This window comes from Eurytemora carolleeae, unplaced genomic scaffold, assembly GCF_000591075.1.
Source record: "Eurytemora carolleeae unplaced genomic scaffold, Eaff_2.0 scaffold303, whole genome shotgun sequence".
Taxonomy (NCBI): Eukaryota; Metazoa; Arthropoda; class Copepoda; order Calanoida; family Temoridae; genus Eurytemora; species Eurytemora carolleeae.
Window position 1 is genome coordinate 45,958 of NW_019396305.1, and position 19,893 is coordinate 65,850.

The 19,893-nt window shown below is 32.1% G+C and overlaps 1 protein-coding gene across 1 annotated transcript in view; it reads left to right on the forward strand.

Annotated features, from left to right (window-relative positions):
- Positions 1-2,384: 2,384 nt before the first annotated feature.
- Positions 2,385-19,893, forward strand: part of LOC111700580 (Bardet-Biedl syndrome 4 protein) — a 28,251-nt gene continuing 10,742 nt past the window's right edge. The window contains exons 1-6 of the mRNA XM_023471546.1: positions 2,385-2,440; positions 4,011-4,049; positions 5,045-5,135; positions 5,193-5,265; positions 13,805-13,857; positions 14,714-14,814. Coding sequence (XP_023327314.1) covers positions 2,394-2,440; positions 4,011-4,049; positions 5,045-5,135; positions 5,193-5,265; positions 13,805-13,857; positions 14,714-14,814 — 404 coding nt within the window. The 5' untranslated portion in view covers positions 2,385-2,393. The remainder of the gene's footprint in view (positions 2,441-4,010; positions 4,050-5,044; positions 5,136-5,192; positions 5,266-13,804; positions 13,858-14,713; positions 14,815-19,893) is intronic.

Below are 19,893 nucleotides of genomic sequence, written 5' to 3' on the forward strand. Positions count from 1 at the left end.
CATTTTACTAACTTAATTAATTTAAGCATTAAGCATTAAGCATTTGCTTCGTAACACAACATTGAATACACATAATATATTGATGTAATTTTTCATTGTATTTTGGTTATCACTGTCAGTGATTTATATTGATGTAATTTTTCATTGTATTTTGGTTATCACTGTCAGTGATTATATTGATGTAATTTTTCATTGTATTTTGGTTATCACTGTCAGTGATTTATATTGATGTAATTTTTCATTGTATTTTGGTTAACACTGTCAGTGACTTATATTGATGTAATTTTTCATTGTATTTTGGTTATCACTGTCAGTGATTCTTTTATTTTTTTATTAAGACTTTAAAGTTTGGCTGTGTTCACTGTTCATGTATATCTATCTTGAACAAGGTGAAAGGATACAAATTGCTACATGTCTTCGGATGCAAGACACAGAATGCACAATAACAATCTGAATTGATATCATATTGTAAGGAGAAAACATTGTAATTTGTATGATGAAGAAAATACGATTAGGAATATAGAACGGACAACAAGATAAGTTAGGGGAATTGTAAATAGATTCAACAGTTTTAAATACTGAAAAAGGTTGAATTTTATGTAAATTAAAATGTTTTATTTTGTTTAGAAGTGTAAAAATCTCCATATTTGTTCTAAAGTCTCTTCATATTCACGCGATGGCGAGGCAACAAGGATGCAATGGATAAAGCAGGTAATATTCTAACACAATTTTAAAATTTCATAAAATTCTTAGAATTTTGAAGAGTCTTTTTAAAGCCAAAATTCTCATATTTTAAAAAACTGTATAAAACTGTATAAAAACTGTATAAAAATTGTATCAAAACTGTACAAAAACAGTATAAAAACTGTATAAAAACTGTATAAAAATTGTGTAAAAACTGTATAAAAACTGTATAAAAACTGTATAAAAACTGTAAAAAAAACTGTATAAAACTGTATATAAAATGTATAAAAACTGTATAAAACTGTATATAAAATGTATAAAAACTGTATAAAAACTGTATAAAAACTGTAAAAAAAATGTATAAAACGACTAAAGAGCTCGATGCCCAACACTAGTGATCTGACGCATTTTTGAACTTGATTTTTCACTCTATCTCAATACTTATTGTCGTATATTCAAAGTGTATAGATAAGATACAAGTTTGGATGAATTAACAAGAAGAAAGGGAATTAAGCTAATTAACCCAAGTAATGATATTACCCTGGCTCACGTCATATATCACGTTAAATCTACTTGTATCCCCCCCCCTCTTTGTACCACCTCCGGTCTTCCTTAATAGAAAGCTGTCACAAACATCCCTACCTGTCTTTCTAGCAAATAAACCAGGAAATTATCAGAAAGTAAAGAAGTAAATAAAGATTTTAAATAATCCATTTAAGTGTTAAAAAGAAAATTCTGGAATAAAACAATTGAACCGTCGGGTATAAATTCTGGAGAACAAAAATTAAAACTTTTTAGTTTTCAATAACTTTGCTGCTTTCTATTTGTAGATTACTACCTGGTTTTACTATTTGTACACTGGAATACCAGAATAGCAGAGTAACATAAATAATACTCTACTTTACAACCATTTTTGAAATTAGCAATAAAACTATTGGATAAAACTTTTAAATGTATTAAATAATGTTTCTAATAGAATTACTTATATTTTATTGCAAATGAAATTATTTTACTATGTAAATGGCACGTAATATGTTTTCTACCATAACTCCTCTTATAGCTAATGAAAAAAATCTTTTTAATTTATTATATTTAACCGGATATATGTGCTTTGCCCATGTTCGTGCATAAAATCAAACTAGAGGAGCTCCAACGTCACAAAATCATACCGGTAATTTGGCATTCTTCTTCTGTAGAGTCTATGCATAACAGTGTAGAAAGATTAAAGCTTTGAAGGGAGTGTTGATATTTTATAATATTTTTTATTCTTTATGATCTGAAAGTTACTTTTGAAAATATTTATTCCTGTTTCGAGGATTTTTGATGATGAAGACGACATTTTCATATTTTACAGGAATATTCGAAAATCCAGCGCCAGCGAAATATTATTTTAAAAAAGTCATAAATATTATGAAATATTAACTATATACGAATGCGTCGAAAAATAATCGATGACTATTTTTTGTAATATCTGAATGAATTGTTGGAATTAAATTGATTATTTTACGATCCCAGTTGAATTTTGCAACTTTCTGAATTTGTATGGACACTACAATCTTCGGTATGAGCCGTTTTTAACAATTTTAATAATTTACAGAAGTATGATTAGTAGCGATCAAAGGCGCTTATTTTCGCCGTGAGCCTATACCCCCTTTCAGTTTTCCCGAACACTCCCTTTAAGTTTGTATTTTCTTAGAAAAACTATTAATATGCAACCTAATGAACCGGCAGAGGCAGCCGTCAATGGTCAGACTAGGTAAAACGTTTTTAAGATCTTAAGTCATTTATAGATTATTTTAGTCAGTTTGTCATTCATTTTACAACAAAATACAGCCATTTTACAACAAAATACAGCCATTTTATAACAAAATACAACAAATCTAGTAATTTTAGAACAATCACGGGCAGCCGTAGTACATTTAAATTTCCGAGCCGGGTCAATCTTTCCGGTCCCAGTTTGTATTGTACCTAGCTCTATGGATAGGACTAGCCGGTGCAACAAGGTTGACGCGGTCAGACTTTAGGTTGAATTTTGCTAAAGGGTCAGAGGTGCGTGCAATGTTTAAAGATACCCGTTTTTTAAAATCTATATCTTTCTCACAACCCTTAAAACCAATTAATTTTGTTATTAAAAAAAAAAAAAATAAACAAATGACTTTACTAGATTTTATAATATATACATTCACATAGCTCTAATTTTTCAGGTTTTTCAGTATTTTCTCCTGAAACACTTAATTTTGTATGTTTTTGATAAATAATTACTTACTTACTTATCTATATAGCCATTTAAAAAATCGAGTCATTTCATTTTAAATGAGTTTAGTCATTTCAAAACGATTTAACCAATTTTGGAAAACTTTTTTCGCAACATTCTATCTTTGAATTTGTATGTCATCAGGAACCGGGCACAATATATTCAATATAAGTGGTTTCTTTCGACCTTTCTTTCGAATTTGAAGTTTCTTTACAGATTTTTTTTTAAAATCATAAAACTCGAACGCAGCCCAAAACTATTCCTATCCCTAGTTAGTGGTTGCCAACTCAGCAACGCGTGCGCAGTGGAAAGATAAAAAATGTCTATTTCAGCTTTTTGGTAATAGGAGTACCAACACATAAATAACTTTTTCAACAAACCCAGCGTTGCCCAGGGTTCTCATAGTTACATCCGGCGTTTACCCGCGTTTGGTCGTAAATTACGATTTTAGCTATTTCTCCTTACAGTTAAACAGACCCATTCAGCTTAGAATCTCAATACCAGGCTTTATTTTGAGATTTTTACTCACAATTCCCGGTAAATGACCAGCCGAGGGAATTTTTATATTCTTCAATTATCTTTTTATGGATTCCTTTTAAATGTGAATGTTCTGTGTGAATGTATTTGACAGAGTGTGAGGATATAAAGATTAAATAAATGTTTTCTATTTCCCAAAAATATATTTTATATAGAAAAATATATATTTTCGGCAGATATACAGGGTGGGTAGTGGGTACTTAGTGACATATTGGGGGGAAAAATCCGCAAAACTTTTTCATCTCAAAATCAAAAGTGTAGAAAAGCTAAGATTTTCTATAAAATGATATTCCAGGGCACAAAAGTTTATATAGCACAAATATGTGAAGTACACCTGCAGTATGGAAACAGTACAACAAAATGACCATTTTACTCTTGTTTTCTAGTAAATTCCACTCTAATATATATTCGAATCTCTTTGAATATATCTTTTAATTGGTCCACCCAATCATCGTAAAATTTCAGAATTTGATAGCAATTATCTATTATCACCTCGTTGTTTTCATATATATATATATTCCGAAATACATTTTAGGACTGTTCAACCTCCTTCTACCACCTCCTCTGCTCTCAAGTATGGTTAAAAGTATAATATTTGATACCCAGTCTTCTTGTACACAAACATTATAATTTATTTATCTAGTTACATCATCTCTACCTTCATATATATACATCCTAACACAGAGAAAATGTACAAACTAAAAACAAAATGTAAGATTTAATGAACAAAATATTTATGCAGGTTAAATTATAGGTGAAACTTTTTTACGATCGAAATGCTTCTGTTGCTCAAGTCATTCACAATTTAACTGTTGTCAATTAACTGTTTTATAATAAATATTCACACTATGTACATTTGGTGTCCCTAGCACCACATTTGGTGTCCTCTACAATTTTTTGTGTGTTCCAAAAACAAAATTTTGGTGTCCCGAACACTACATATGATGCCCCTAGCACTACATTTTGGTGTCCCGAACACTACATATGATGTTCCTAGCACTACATTTTGGTGTCCTGAACACTACATATGATGTCCCTAATGCCACATTTTGGTGTCCCGAACACTACATTTGATGTCCATAGCACTACATTTTGGTGTCCCGAACACTACATATGATGTCCATAGCACTACATTTTGCTGTCCCGAACACTGAATTTGGTGTTCAGAACACTACATTTGCAACCAATACATTATATTTGTTGTCAATCATAGAACATTACCTGTCCCTCCAACTTTATTTGGTTTCCCTTATACACTACATTTGCATGTAAAAAAGCGCTGCAGAGAATTTTGATCACTCATTTTAATTCTAATACACAAACTCTCATCGGATTCAAGAGTATATATAAGGAGGACGATGATTAATTTAAATAATTTGTCCCTGTCCATCCATTATAAATGTTCCGACGCAAAGACATTGGGTCTTCTTTACAGCATGATGGTGTAAACTTAGTTCAATTGATTCAACATAATTCATAGTTTGAAATGTCAAGGCCAACAACATTAGGATCCGAATTTATAGGGATTAAAACATCAGAGTTTGTGACAAAGACAATTATCTAATTTAGAAAGCCCCGTCCTAAGAAAGCCCCAGAGCTGCCCCCGCTGGAGCGAAGAAACTGGTTAATTCATCTTCATTATATACGAAAAGAATATCAGGTAAAAAAATTCTAAAATAAATTTCTAATTTTTTTTCTAATTGTGACGATATTTCAGTTGTGCAAGGAAATTATAAAAGTTCAGCTACGTGAGACACATTCTATGTGTGAATATGCAAATTATGTTCAAGGTATAGTTAGATATTTTGTGATGCTCCACACCACCCTCCCCTCTTCCTCCATCCCCTCTCCTTCTTTCCCCCTCCCGTCGACAGTCCAGGATTCTTTACACTTATCCCTTCCCCCTTTTCGCTTTTCAACCATCAGAGGTTCAGCTTGCAACACCCTGCCGTTCTTACTGAATCATTCTAGACCCAATAGAGGTTTTTCCTCATCTTTATTCTTTTTTATTCTTTTTCTTGATCTTTTTTTCATTGTTAAACTTAAGTTTTTGTGTTTCTCTTTCTACATCTTTTTTATTTTTAATATTACTCAGGTTTATAAATCAAATGAAAACATTTAAGTTATGTTTTATCTTTATCTTTATCTTTATCAAAGGGTCAAAGGTTTGGAAATTGTTCAATTTACACTTTAGGAAATGAAATATAGTAAAAACGTATCCATAAGTGTTTTTTTATTTAAGTTTTCTATTACTTCTGAACATTTTTGTTTAGTTTTGGAGCTCTTTACTTCTTAAAAATATATATTTTCAATTAGGATATATTGTTGAATTTCACAGTACAGATGATAAAAGTGCAAATGTTTAATAGGTAGAAAAAAAGAAAATAAGAAATAAATGGATATTTAAGTAAAGGAATTAAGCCTTAACCTTACTAATCCGGTTTTATATCCACTTCACTTAGCCATCGGCGCCCTTACTTGAAGGGCCCTGTCCCTGCTCCCTGAGCAGAGCTGATAAGAGGGTACAACTCCAAATTCTGCATGCAGCAGTGTACACTAAATGTGATGCTTCTTAAAAAATTCCACGGGACTGGGAAACAGTATAACAAGTGTTAGTAAATGCCCTACTCCAAGAAATCCTTTTAGACCCGTATCCATCCAGGTACAACTTAATCCAGGAACTCAAGGTTCACAAGAATACCATAGCCAATATAAATCCAGATATGGCTCAGTCTGTATTCTCAGGTATCTGTTTTTCAAGATACAACTCAATGCAATACTCCATTAATACCGATACAACTTTTGCAGTTGACAGTTGCACAATACTTTACTATCAATGTCAATCCGGACACGGCTTTACCTGTACCAATACTTTACTATCAATGTCAATCTGGACACGTCTTTACCTGTACCAATACTTTACTATCAATGTCAATCCGGACACGTCTTTACCTATACCAATACTTTACTATCAATGTCAATCTGGACACGTCTTTACCTGTACCAATACTTTACTATCAATTTCAATCCGGACACGTCTTTACCTGTACCAATACTTTACTATCAATGTCAATCCGGACACGTCTTTACCTATACCAATACTTTACAATCAATGTCAATCCGGACACGTCTTTACCTATACCAATACTTTACAATCAATGTCAATCCGGACACGGCTTTACCTGTACCAATACTTTACTATCAATGTCAATCCGGACACGTCTTTACCTGTACCAATACTTTACTATCAATTTCAATCCGGACACGTCTTTACCTATACCAATACTATACAATCAATGTCAATCCGGACACGTCTTTACCTATACCAATACTTTACTATCAATGTCAATTCGGACACGTCTTTACCTGTACCAATACTTTACTATCAATGTCAATTCGGACACGTCTTTACCTGTACCAATACTTTACTATCAATGTCAATTCGGACACGTCTTTACCTGTACCAATACTATACAATCAATGTCAATTCGAACACGGCTTTACCTATACCAATACTATACTATCAATGTCAATCCGGACACGTCTTTACCTATACCAATACTATACAATCAATGTCAATTCGGACACGTCTTTACCTGTACCAATACTATACAATCAATGTCAATTCGGACACGTCTTTACCTGTACCAATACTATACAATCAATGTCAATTCGGACACGTCTTTACCTGTACCAATACTATACAATCAATGTCAATTCGGACACGTCTTTACCTGTACCAATACTTTACTATCAATGTCAATTCGGACACGTCTTTACCTGTACCAATACTTTACTATCAATGTCAATTCGGACACAACTTTATCTGTATCAGTTCCCAAACTATAGCTATATCTTTCAAGAGAGTGATTCAGAACGTTTATTGTTCTGAAACCAAGAAACAATTACTCTCACTCTGTAATCAAGCGGAGTCTAATTCCAACTCAATGTATTTTGGGTTCTATCTTACAAGTTAAGTTAATTAACATAATTACAAGTTTTACGAAAATATATATAGGGCTCGGCATGTTCCGAATTTTTTTAAATCGTTCCATTCCATTCTAGAACAAAGGCCTTCAGTTAGATAGTTCAGCTCTAGTTCCCTTTTTTCCCAATCGTTCCGTTCGTTCTTAGTCAAAGAACAGTCATCCTTGCCAAGAACCTTTCCATCCCCCCATTCCGTTCTTAGTCAAGAAGATAGAAGGGGGGGGGGTAGGGGGAGGGGGGGTTTACTTTAGAGGTGTCGAAGACAAAAGTTTTGTAGAAAAGAGTTTGTTTCTCTGTTGGGTCCTTCAACAAAATTACCTCTGACCGGGTCACTTTATTACCTTGTTGAATAGCAACCCTTCTTGTATAGAAAAGTAAAAAAGTGCGGTTCACAGCAGGGAAGCTATTGCACCCTCGCTGCAAATAGAAACTAACTTGAAGTGCAGGAGTGGTGATCTAGCACATGCAAGTAGAATGTTCAGCGCTGAGGCTGCAATTACTAACATTAAGCAATTAAGCAAAACAAAACAAAAATGGAGAGGGGGACTTCTATACAATGAAAGGGTAACTGTGCACTGTCTTATAAAGGCGTAAAGACTAGTAAACATTCTATCTTAAGCAGCCCCATAAATGGACGGGCAAAGGGAAGCAAGAAAAAGAGAAATTGCGGACGTGCAGATGGAAAAAGAAGAAAAAATATAAACATTCGAAATTAGTAACTATGCTTCGTACCATTAAACAAAAATTTAAAAAAAAAAATTTAAGATGGTAATGGTATACATCATTAAAATAAATGGGTAAAATGTTTACAGTATTGATTGAATAAATTTGTCCACGAAGCTACATCAAGGCTTTGGATAAACCCATATTTATATAAATATTAATATAAAGAATTATCCTAACTGACGCACATTTCCGTGCCACCTTTGCTAAAAAATAAAATTCAAATCAGCGTGTTTAATGAAATATTATTTTCTTTAAGAATTGAACGACTGAATTTCTTAGATATTGGAGTTTCTTGAGGAACTAAACCATTGCGATTCTTTTTTTTTACATATTCTTACAGTTTCTGGCTAAATTATAAAATTATATAAAGCGACAATAAATGTGATAATGCATGGTGCGTTTCTTCTTTTTATAATATATTAGTTTTTGATGCTTTGAACCGGGTCTAATGGACCCTATTGAAGTTGGAGTATGTTGCCAAATTGAGTAGTCTAGGAGAATAATAAACATCCGGAAATATCTTTCAATCCTTCAAACTTTGCCAATATTTTGGAAATAAGACCATACCCTTTCAGAAATAGTGAAAATATAACAAATAATGATGATTTATCATTTATATGACAGACATGTGTAAATAATAATCATAATCTATATATGAATATTTTGCTTGTCTGTTTGGTTGTATCCAATTAACATCAAAACGGCTCAACCGATTGGGCCCAAATTTTGTGTGGGACCTTACATGACCCCAGGGAAGGTTTATGGATGATCAAAACTAAACTAAACTAAACTAAACTAAACTAAACTAAACTAAACTAAACTAAACTAAACTAAACTAAACTAAACTAAACTAAAATAAACTAAACTAAACTAAACTAAGCTAAACTAAACTAATATAAACTAAACTAAACTAAACTAAACTAAACTAAACTAAACTAAACTAAAGACCAGTTAAGATTTTCTGTCTGAAGTGTTTACACTATTTAGTTTGTTTACTCGCCACTTCATCCCATGATATTGTTCAGATTTGTCTAAAGTACACATTTGCACAGTCAATACTGTGCAAAAAGGTTGCCAAACTCTAGAAAAGAAAATATATTGCAAATATGTTTTATTTATCGTCGGTAAAGAATAAGAGATGGAAGTTGTTTATCTATAAATATATTATTATTATTATTATTAGGGACAGATATGTCAGATATTAAATACAAAAATAATCATAGAAATAAATTAGATTTAAGAGATGACATTTTCTAAAATCGATCTCATCTTTTTTTAAATATTTTACCTACAAGTTGATGTCTAATTGTCTATAATAACAGAGTTTATAAAATTTCAAATAGTTTGTTCCATATTTTGTGTGTCCTTAATTACGCTTTCTTATTTGAACAGCTTGGTAAAAAAAATTTTTTCTTAATTTTTAAATTAAGATCAAAATTTCAATAGAAGTGCGATTTAAATCCAATATTTTTCTTGAAAAAATTATCCTTAAAATTGTCTATGAAATGATTTGTTGACACGCTTTACAATGATTCGCTAATTTTAGAATCTTGGAGAAAACTTCTTGGGGGTATTTTGACTATTTTTCAGTAAGTTTAGATTAAGATTCACACAATTCCGAAAAAAAGTTGCAATTTGATTTATTCTCTATTTATATCAATGTTATAGCTTAATTTTTTTGGAGATCAGATTCCTTTTATTTTGATTAAAGAGTTATAGATCTAATTCCATAGTACCACATTTGGTTTTAAATACACAACCTTTAAAAAGTTTCACTAAAACCTTTTATCTTTTAATCTGTTTGAAAAAAACATTAAATCAAAAAAATGTTATTAAAGAAACATCAAAAGAAAAAAGAAAATAATAATTTGTAGTGTTCCTCACTTCACTTTTCTCTCAACTTTGATATTTCTTAGATTAAAAGGACTTCAACAAAAACATTTGTAAAAAGGGGCGGACAAGACGCATAAGATAAGACAATAAAAGGGACCATTATCTGATCTGAAATATAAAGTCTTTTCATTTAACATTTTATTCTGACAATTTTCTCCATGGCGTCTGGAGCAGAAATCCGTGAGTCACTAAAAAACAAACAATGATCAAACTGTAAGGAAAAACAGATTGGCATTTCATACATTCTTGAGGAGAAAAAGCTGTCAAGGGTACCATTGAGAATCGGACAAGCCACTTTTAAATGGAGTGACTTGAAATTTTGTCACTTTAAGACAAAAATAAGTGACAGACATTGAATTAAAAAATCAACATTGACGTTGCTCAAATATGATTAGAGCTGAAAACTTTACATTAACCTGAAGTTTTAATTTACAATTAAGGCTATAGTACTTACAATTTACATACAGGGTGACTGACAAACACTATTATCAAGCATATTTTTGGCTCAATAGTCTTTTAAATATTTTATGTTATAAAGAAATTTAGACTTTGCCACAAAATTAAATTTTCAAATCCCTAGATCTAAACAGATCTAAAGATGTAAATCTTTGATATTTCAAAGTTAGATTTAATCTAATACATAGCTTTTAAGAATTCAGAGGCGTATTTAGCCCCCCCCCCTGAATCAGAAAAATCTTTGATTTCAGGGGTTTTTTTGGCCCCAAACGATGCCGAGACAGAACAAAAAAGTTTAAGCACCCTCGGATACAATCCTGAAAACGTCCCTGTCAAAGATACTTGGCGCTATTTGAACCCAATGCACTGCATGTCTGTACATAGTGAAGGTCTTACAACGGTACAGGGCTAAATTTCTATTTACGATTTCAGCTGAAACCTTCTGTTACGGTGAAGACGACATGAGCTATCATTAATCTTTAGTTTGACGCATCATTTATCCTTATTTTCAAGAATATATTTAATTCAAGAAAGTTTTACAGTAATGTACTTCATATAAAGAAATGGGATCTTTTAGGTTATAAAATATCAGTTAAACTGGTTCCAAACCGGTTCAATTTACAAACAAGAGTGAGTATAATTATGTTATTTGGTTAACTTTTCACACATTTAAACAAAAGTATTACAGCTTGCCAGGAGTTTTATTAAAATGAAACATATTTGAATAAAACAGAATTAAAAATTTGCATTGTTATAAATGGGGTCAAAAGTTTGGTGAAACATTTTAAAAGACATGTTAGCACTCATCATGGTCCAATTCTAAATTTGTAGATATTTTTTTTTAATGGAACATTTCCGATCGATGTTCCAGAGTTTTCAAAATTGTCCAAAATTTGAACCATGAAGTCCTACAATGTCTTACAGAGCGTTTTTTTTTAGAGACAACCCGTATATATCTGTTATCTGTGATTCGAAATTTCAACTGCAACCGATATTTCCGTACAGTGGAGTGACGGATACAGGGGAGGGGGCTATGGGGAAGAGACCTCCCCCCAACCCCTCCTCCTGAAAAAGTCAAAGAAAAACATTTCAGGGAAAATTCAACTCCCACAGAACAAATTCCTATATTCCCCCGTGTCTCCGATATCCAAATATATCTAGAAAGTTTTCTCCATTGATTACAGATTCTAGCGGTTTATGAGCACATTGATTACAAAACTTTCTTTCATATTATCAGTTTCTGTATGAGCACATTTTTTCATCTTTTGTTCCCTTAGTCGCAAACCATTCTTTCTCTAGGGTTTAAAGAGAGAGTGCAAATAGGAATTCAAAACTAAGGAATTGATATATCTTTATAGATTGATTTTAAGGTGTCATAAAACTATTAAGAATTTGTTTTTAAGTTTTTGGGAAAACTGAAACAAATTTTGGATTTTGGATACTTCAAAAATGGAGCATAACTGATACAAAATTTGTTGACTTAAGCCTTTTTATTTATGCATTGATTTTTTAATAAATCGTCTCCTTTTGCGATAGAGACATCCTGTTTGAGAATAGAGATATCCTGTTTGAGAATAGATATCCTGTTTTAGAATAGAGATATCCTGTTTGAGAATAGAGATATCCTGTTTGAGAATAGAGATATCCTGTTTGAGAATAGAGATATCCTGTTTGAGAATAGAGATATCCTCTTTGAGAATAGAGATATCCTGTTTGAGAAAAGATATAATTTGTTTGAGAATAGAGATATCCTGTTTGAGAATAGAGATATCCTGTTTGAGAATAGAGATATCCTGTTTGAATTTTGATGAAAAATTCTATAAATTTTAATTTTTTAAACTTCATTCAATATTTTCAATTTTCTTGAATTTTATTGATAAAAAAATGTTTAGTGAAATGATAAAATGAAATATCTGTCAATTTCACTGAAAGTGTTGTAGAATACATAATTCCGTTTTGGAAGTATGGTTTAGTCATGAAAGGAACCCATGCAATCCAATTTCGGGTGTAGAATATATTTTTTTTCTGCAATGGATTTTTTTCCGCCAACAAAACCAATTAAGCAAATCATAAAGGGACTGATAACCAATTAAGAAAATCATAAAGGACTGAGAACCAATTAAGAAAATCATAAAAGGGACTGAGAACCAATTAAGAAAATCATAAAGGGACTGATAACCAATTAAGAAAATCATAAAGGACTGAGAACCAATTAAGAAAATCATAAAAGGGACTGAGAACCAATTAAGAAAATCATAAAGGGACTGATAACCAATTAAGAAAACCGTAAAGGGACTGAGAACCAATTAAGAATATTAAAGGGACTGAAAACAATTAATAAAAAATTAAGGGACTGAGAACCAATATAGAAAATCATAAAGAGATCCTCACTTTTCTGAAGGTTTTGAAAGGTGCCAATCTGAATCGAGCACGCAACTTTAAATATCGTCAAAAGTCCCTTTTTTAGCAAATTTCCCCCCCTGGAAGTCAGCAATGCTCATGCAAACTTTAAGAATTATTTTCCTACTTGGTTGCAAAAAGCAAATTATAAAATCATGATTATTCTTTATTTTTCAACTGTGACTAATTAAATTTTAGAAAAGGGGAAACTTGAAATAAAACATTTTTAAGGGAAATATTTATTTGTAGATATTTGTGAATTGTTCTCACAATATATCATAAAGTCAGATAGGGATAAATATTTTGGACTGAAATCAACAACTCATTACCAATGATATTTCGAGAATACGGGATTATAATTTATTAACTTAAATATACAAACGAATACTATACGATCAAATAGCAATATGAGGCAAGAATCAATGCAGAATAAACACAGCTATATCCAACTCCCACCGCTCTCTGAAAGGGTTGATGATCAACTGTCGCATCAGCAAGCATCCTTTTGACCCGCCATCTCCCGCCGGGGATTTATCCTAAGCCTTCTTGAACTGGCGAGTCAACGTTCCTAGCACCACGCTACTCCGAGATAAGGCATGGCGTCAGGTAGAAGCCAATCCCGGATTTTAGCGTGGCTTGGTCTATTTATAACTACAAACTAGCATCATTCTAATTATAACTGAATATATACAGAAGGGGGGTTAATACCCCCTTCAAGCAGTAGATCGCTGAAAGATCAAACAACGATCATAACTATGCCACAATATTTGCTAAATTCTTTTATTATCAATACATATTAAATATTTCTTTTGAACGAAAATAATTTTAAAAACTACATAAAGTTTTTTTTACAAAATCTGTTTTTAGGTTTAATCTTGCGGCAGGAGGGGAAAATTCAAGAGTCCTTAGAACAGTTCCAGGTAAAGTAAAGTAGAAAAGAAAACATGAAGAAAAAATAAACTATTTATAAACAATATGAAAAATAAAGAAGCTGTAAACGTAATTTCAACTTACACTCCTCGCAAAGAGGACAATGTCAGATTCATAACCGTACACTTGAAACCTTTACCTCATTAATATTGTCTTTTTTCTAGGTTCAATTGTTATAGCTCTTTGTTATAGCTAGATTTCCCACAGTAGAAATGCGCAAGTCACTTTTATAGAGAAACCACAATTGAAAATAATCAGTTTTCAATATTTTAAACACTGCTATATAATTCTTACTTGATCAGTCAAAGCTTTTAGGGGAACCGTTGTGAATACGACATTACCATTTTTGCATGGAGTCCCATAAAGTAAAAAAAATATTTCCTTAGATATTTAGAAACATGTATTGTAAAAATATACACATTAACAGCTGAATTTTACTTCTCAGTTTCCGGCTGTTCTTTTTTATGCAAAAGTCCACATTGGCAATTTTTTAAATGCAAAAAAATGGCAAAAAAAGTAATCTATAGATAAAGATATTTTTTTTATTGAACAATCGTCGCAAATTGAATCAAAGGAATTGATTTTTTGGCACAAAATCAGATTTCCAAATCCCTATATCTTTGCAACCCATCGGTAAAACTTTTGCAATGTCAAACTTACATTGTTTGAACTACGAGAATTCATAGTTTGAAATATAAAAAGGTATTCGGAATTTGGTTCCAAAAATATAGGAATTAGATCAAGAAAGCTAGACGTAGCTCTAATTAAGACTAAAATTAAATATTCTTTCTCTGAATTGTTTCTAAGGACACTTTGTTGAAAAATTTGAAGAAAACAATTGTTAAGGTTTGCAATATCTTGAATCCAAACTCCGGAGAGAATATTAAACAGATGGCCAGGTCCTTGTTTCTCCTTGGCCGGCATAGACTAGCAATAGAAGCTTACAGGTATTTTTCAAACCTTTTCTTGTTTTATTAAAAAGGAGATACCCTGTATTAAACTTCAGCTTTCTTCAATTGGAATTCAATATCGTTTTGTTCTATAATTCATCGTTGTTATCTCTTCATCATTCGCAAAAAAAATCAAAAAAGTATTTTAAATAAGACAAATTTTGATCGAAAGTCACAGCTGGCAGCAACTGTTAAATCCGCGTGATGAGACCATATCATAATATAATAAACATTATTAGTAAAATTCATACCATTCTACACATTTTCACACCCTGACAATTTGCCAAAGAAATTAAACTTTTGCAACTCAAATTTTGTTATCCCTATATCTTTGCAACCTGATGGTGTACACCTTTGATATTTCAAACTCTGATTATTTGATTATTTATAGTTGAAATATCAAAGGTCTACGATATCAGGTTGCAAATAAAGGGTGTTTTTTAATCTTGTCAATTTTGATTCTTAATTCTCTAATACAGGGAAGACGAAAAAAAATTAATTAATTAATAACATAATAGGGGAGGTTTTATTTACAAAAAGAATGATCAAAGTGTCCGCCCTCCTTCTCCAAAAAAAGAATCGCTCTTTTCCGGAAGTTTTCAGCGGCCGGAAGTCGGCTTAACTTCTGACGGTCGCCCCCCCCCCCCTCTCTCGCCCATGTTGTTTTACACTTGAACCCAATGACGAAGAGAGCAACTGCGTTTTTGAACGCTCTGCCCTCATTTACAGAAATATTTGAGCTGGCATTTGCAGCATACCAGTTTCATAGGCAGGGCTCAGCTGCAGTGGTGATATTATTTTTTTTCTCTTTATTTTCTAAGATTTAAAGTAAGGAAATATAAGAACTGAAATCCGTATTAAGTAGCCTGCAATAGATGCGTAATTTATTGACTTTTTTCCCGGATTTTTAGAAATTGAGTAACCTCCTATTAGCTATTTATAACACTGTTTTAACAAAGTTTTTGGACAGAACTGTTCTCTAAATCTCCAAGGTTCAAGTCTTTTTAGATTTAATTTTGTCCCGAGCTTTAGTGAGGGGCAAAATATAATCTAAAAAGGCTAGAACCTTGGAGATAAAGAGAACATTTAAATTCCAAAAACTTTATAGCACGTCTACCAAAATAATAGTGTTATAGGTAATTTTCTGTAACGTTTGTGTAGTTGTCTTATTTCAATGTCTATTTTTCTAGATCAAATAAGCTTTGAAACAAAGCAGAATTCAAAATAAAGTTGATTTCAATTTTATTTTCATTTCAATTAAACAAATATTTTGCAAATATCTAAAAATTTTTGGAGAAAATCCGGGAACCAATCAGAACTTTATAGCACACGTGCTATGATGTACAGCTAATTTGACCTTATAGCACGATGATTACTTTATAGCACGTTCATTATGAAATTCATGAAATGTGTAAGAATGATAAAGTACACAATAGTTTCATAAAATAAGCTTTCCACATCTATTTACAAAACGGAAATATCTCAAAAAATTAAAAAGTTATTAAAATTTCAAAATGACGAAGATTAAAAAACACAGGGAAAAGAAAATCTGAGTTTGTGATAAAAACTCCATTTCTTTTCATCGGTGCATGGTTTTAGCACACACTTGTAGACCTAGAACTAGAACTAGAAGCTAAATACCGCTAACATATAGAATACAAAAATATTTACATATTATAAATACACAATATGCAAATATTCTTGCACAAACCATATGGGCTTCCAACTGGAAAAACTTCAAAGTTTGCATGTTCTTAACCCTGTAAAGTCTGACTCTATATATAGCCTGGGGGACGTTTGCCCCCCCCCCCCTAGAAAAAGGCCTTAGAGAATAGGTGTAGGGTTGAAATGCATGTTCATAGCCCAATTTTTCATGGTCAGCTAAAAGAAAAAAAATTAGACAGATAACTTAAATAGTTTGGGAACTAAGGAGGGTGGAAAAAAAACCTAAAAAATGGTCAAAAAATTAAAAAAAAATATTTTTTTGTTTTAAACAAATCTCAAAGTTTGACACATGTTTCTACAAGCATTTTTCGCAGACCTAATTTTTTCCGCCCTGTACCCTAACCTATAAATTTAAATAAAATATTTTTTTAGCAAAAATCCTTTAAATTACTATTCATCAAAAGTCACAAAATTTCACAATAATAGTTTCTAAAATGATAGTGCTAGGACAAAAATAATTCAGGGGGGGCGTTTAGGGTTTATAGATAATTGATATGTTTTCATAAATGTGTACGTTGATCGGTGTGATTCAAAGATAGTTTAATCAAGGAAAATCGATAATTCATATTTTCGTTGTTTTTAACATTTTCTACCTCGTAATGTTTTTAGTTTCGTTCAAAATATTTTCCATCTGAACACTGCAGGACAGGAAACTGAAAATAGTTAAACTTGTAAAAGAATTATCTAGTGTAATAACAAGTTCCGTGCAGAATTCTTGTACTTTCAACGACTAAAATTGATGATATAAAAATGTAAACAGAAAAACCGCTAAGAAAATGTTAGGCTCCTAAATATATTATATTTGAACCTAAAAAAACACTTGAAAAGAGTTAATTTCCTAAAAATTCTGCATGTACTTAAAAAACACTAAAAAAGTGTTAAAAATTCTACATTTAAATCTAAAAGATCACTGCACTTAAACTTAACCCTATAAAGGCAGGGGGTATTTATGTATAGCTGGCATGGGGGGCGTTTGGCGCCCCCCCCCCCTAGAAAAAGGCCTTGGAGAATAGGTGTAGGGTTTATTTTTCATTTTTTTAAAGCAAAAGAATAGACCGATAACTTTAATAGTTTGTATGCCAGGGAGGGTGGAAAAAATGCCTAAAAAGGGTAAAAAAAAATGAAGAAAAAAAATTCATGTTTTAAAAAAATATCAACGTTTGACATATGTTCCTACATGCATTTTTCAAGGGCTTTTCAAAAATATGGTTTTTAGTTCTGTAGCTTTAGTCACAAAAAAGTTATGGACTATTTTAGATTTTTTATTTCACAGACCGGACTTTTTTCCGCTATCCTAAAGATACCAAAACTACATCATGTAAACGTGAAAATACCTTATGTAAACGCGTAGCCCCCACCCCCGATATTTTAGAATAGCTGCTTCATAGCACTTAAGGGAAAGAAATCCTAGTGCAAAACAGAAAAAAATGTCTATCTTTAAAATAATTTTCCCCTTTTGGCTCCAAAATCTGGATTTCACTTATATCCTGTATCTACCCCTGGTTGTGTATTGTGAGTTTGTGTTGTGTGTAGTGAGTTGTGTTGTTGCGTGTTGTCTTTAATATTGTGTGTTGTGTGTTGTATGTTGTGTTTTGTTTGTTGTATGTTGTTGTATGTTGTGTGTTGTGTGTTGTGTGTTGTGTGTTGTGTGTTGTGTGTTGTGCGTTGTGTGTTGTGTGTTGTGTGTTGTGTGTTGTGGGATGTGTGTTGTGGGATGTGTGTTGTGTGTTGTGTGTTGTATGTTGTTTGTTGTGTGTTGTGTGTTGTGTGTTGTGTGTTTCGTTTTGTGTGCTGTGTGTTGTGTGTTGTGTGTTGTGTGTTTTGTTTTTGCGTTGTGCGTTGTGCGTTGTGCGTTGTGCGTTGTGTGTTGTGTGTTGTGTGTTGTTTGTTGTGTGTTGTGTGGTGTGTGTTGTGCATTGTGTGTTTTGTGTTGTGTATTGTGTATTGTGTGTTGTGTGATTTGTGTTTAGTGTTGTTTGTTTTGTGTTGTCCGGTGTGTGTTGTGTGTTGTGTGTTGCGTATTGTGAGTTCTGTGTTGCGTGTTGTGACTTGTGTGTTGTGAGTTGTGTGTTGTGAGTTGTGAGTTGTGTGTTGTGAGTTGTGTGTTGTGAGTTGTGTTTTTGTGTGTTGCATGTTGTGAGTTTTGTGTTGCGTATTGTGTGTTTTGAGTTGTGTGTTGTGAGTTGTGTGCTGTGTGTTGCATGTTGTGAGTTTTGTGTTGCGTATTGTGTGTTTTGTGTTGCGTGTTGTGTGTTGTGAGTTGTGTGTTGTGTGTTGCATGTTGTGAGTTTTGTGTTGCGTATTGTGTGTTTTGAGTTGTGTGTTGTGAGTTGTGTGTTGTGTGTTGCGTGTTGTGAGTTCTGTGTTGTGTGTTGTGTGTTGTGAGTTGTGAGTTGTGAGTTGTGAGTTGTGAGTTGTGTGTTGTGTGTTGTGTGTTGTGAGTTGCGTGTTGTGAGTTGTGTGTTGTGAGTTGTGTGTTGTGAGTTGTGTGTTGTGAGTTGTGTGTTGTGAGTTGTGTGTTGTGTTGTTTTTAAAAATAAAGTCAAAAATAAAACAATTCGATTCCCGTAAATGTCAAAAGTTAGATTTTGTAGGATATTTAAATGTCATTTCTTTAAATAATAAATGAGTTTTAACAGGATATATTGGAAATCCATAGTTTGAAAATATTTTGATACATGTCAGACACATATTGACAACATCTCATTGTTATTCTAAACTATGTTGATATGAGTATTTGGATAGTATTACAATACACACTTGTTAACTCAAACTAAAATTTCCTGATATCTTTGCAGTCTGACATCGTGGAAACTTGAAAGTTTAACCATGAATTCTGCCAGAACTACATATAATCATTATTTAAAATATCAATTGAAAAAGTAAGAGTTTGTTGAGTTTTGTCGAAAAAAAATAAAAGTTTATTTTATTATTAGTGTTAAAAAGCTAGAGAGTTAGAAAATATAAAAGATAGAAAGTCAGAAAGGCAAAAATGTTAAAAATGTGTAAAGGTAGAAACGCGGAATGGCAAATAACAAAAAAGTGAATTTGTGTAAAGATAGAAAGGTGCGGAAATTTTTAATTGCGAAAAGAAAAAGATGAATATGTCAGATTTTATAAATGGCATTACTCAACAACTCCCCCCCCCCTTTAAAAAAATGTCCTCTAAAATTTATCTTAAAAGCAGATAAGCTATAGAATTTGAGAAAAAGCTCTCTGAAGATAACAAATGTCCAGCAATAACTTTATTAATAAATTTTAGGATTTTACTTTACATGATGTTTCATTCCATTCATTCATCAGTAGATTAATCCTGATAAATATAAATATAAATATAATGTCTGAATAGAA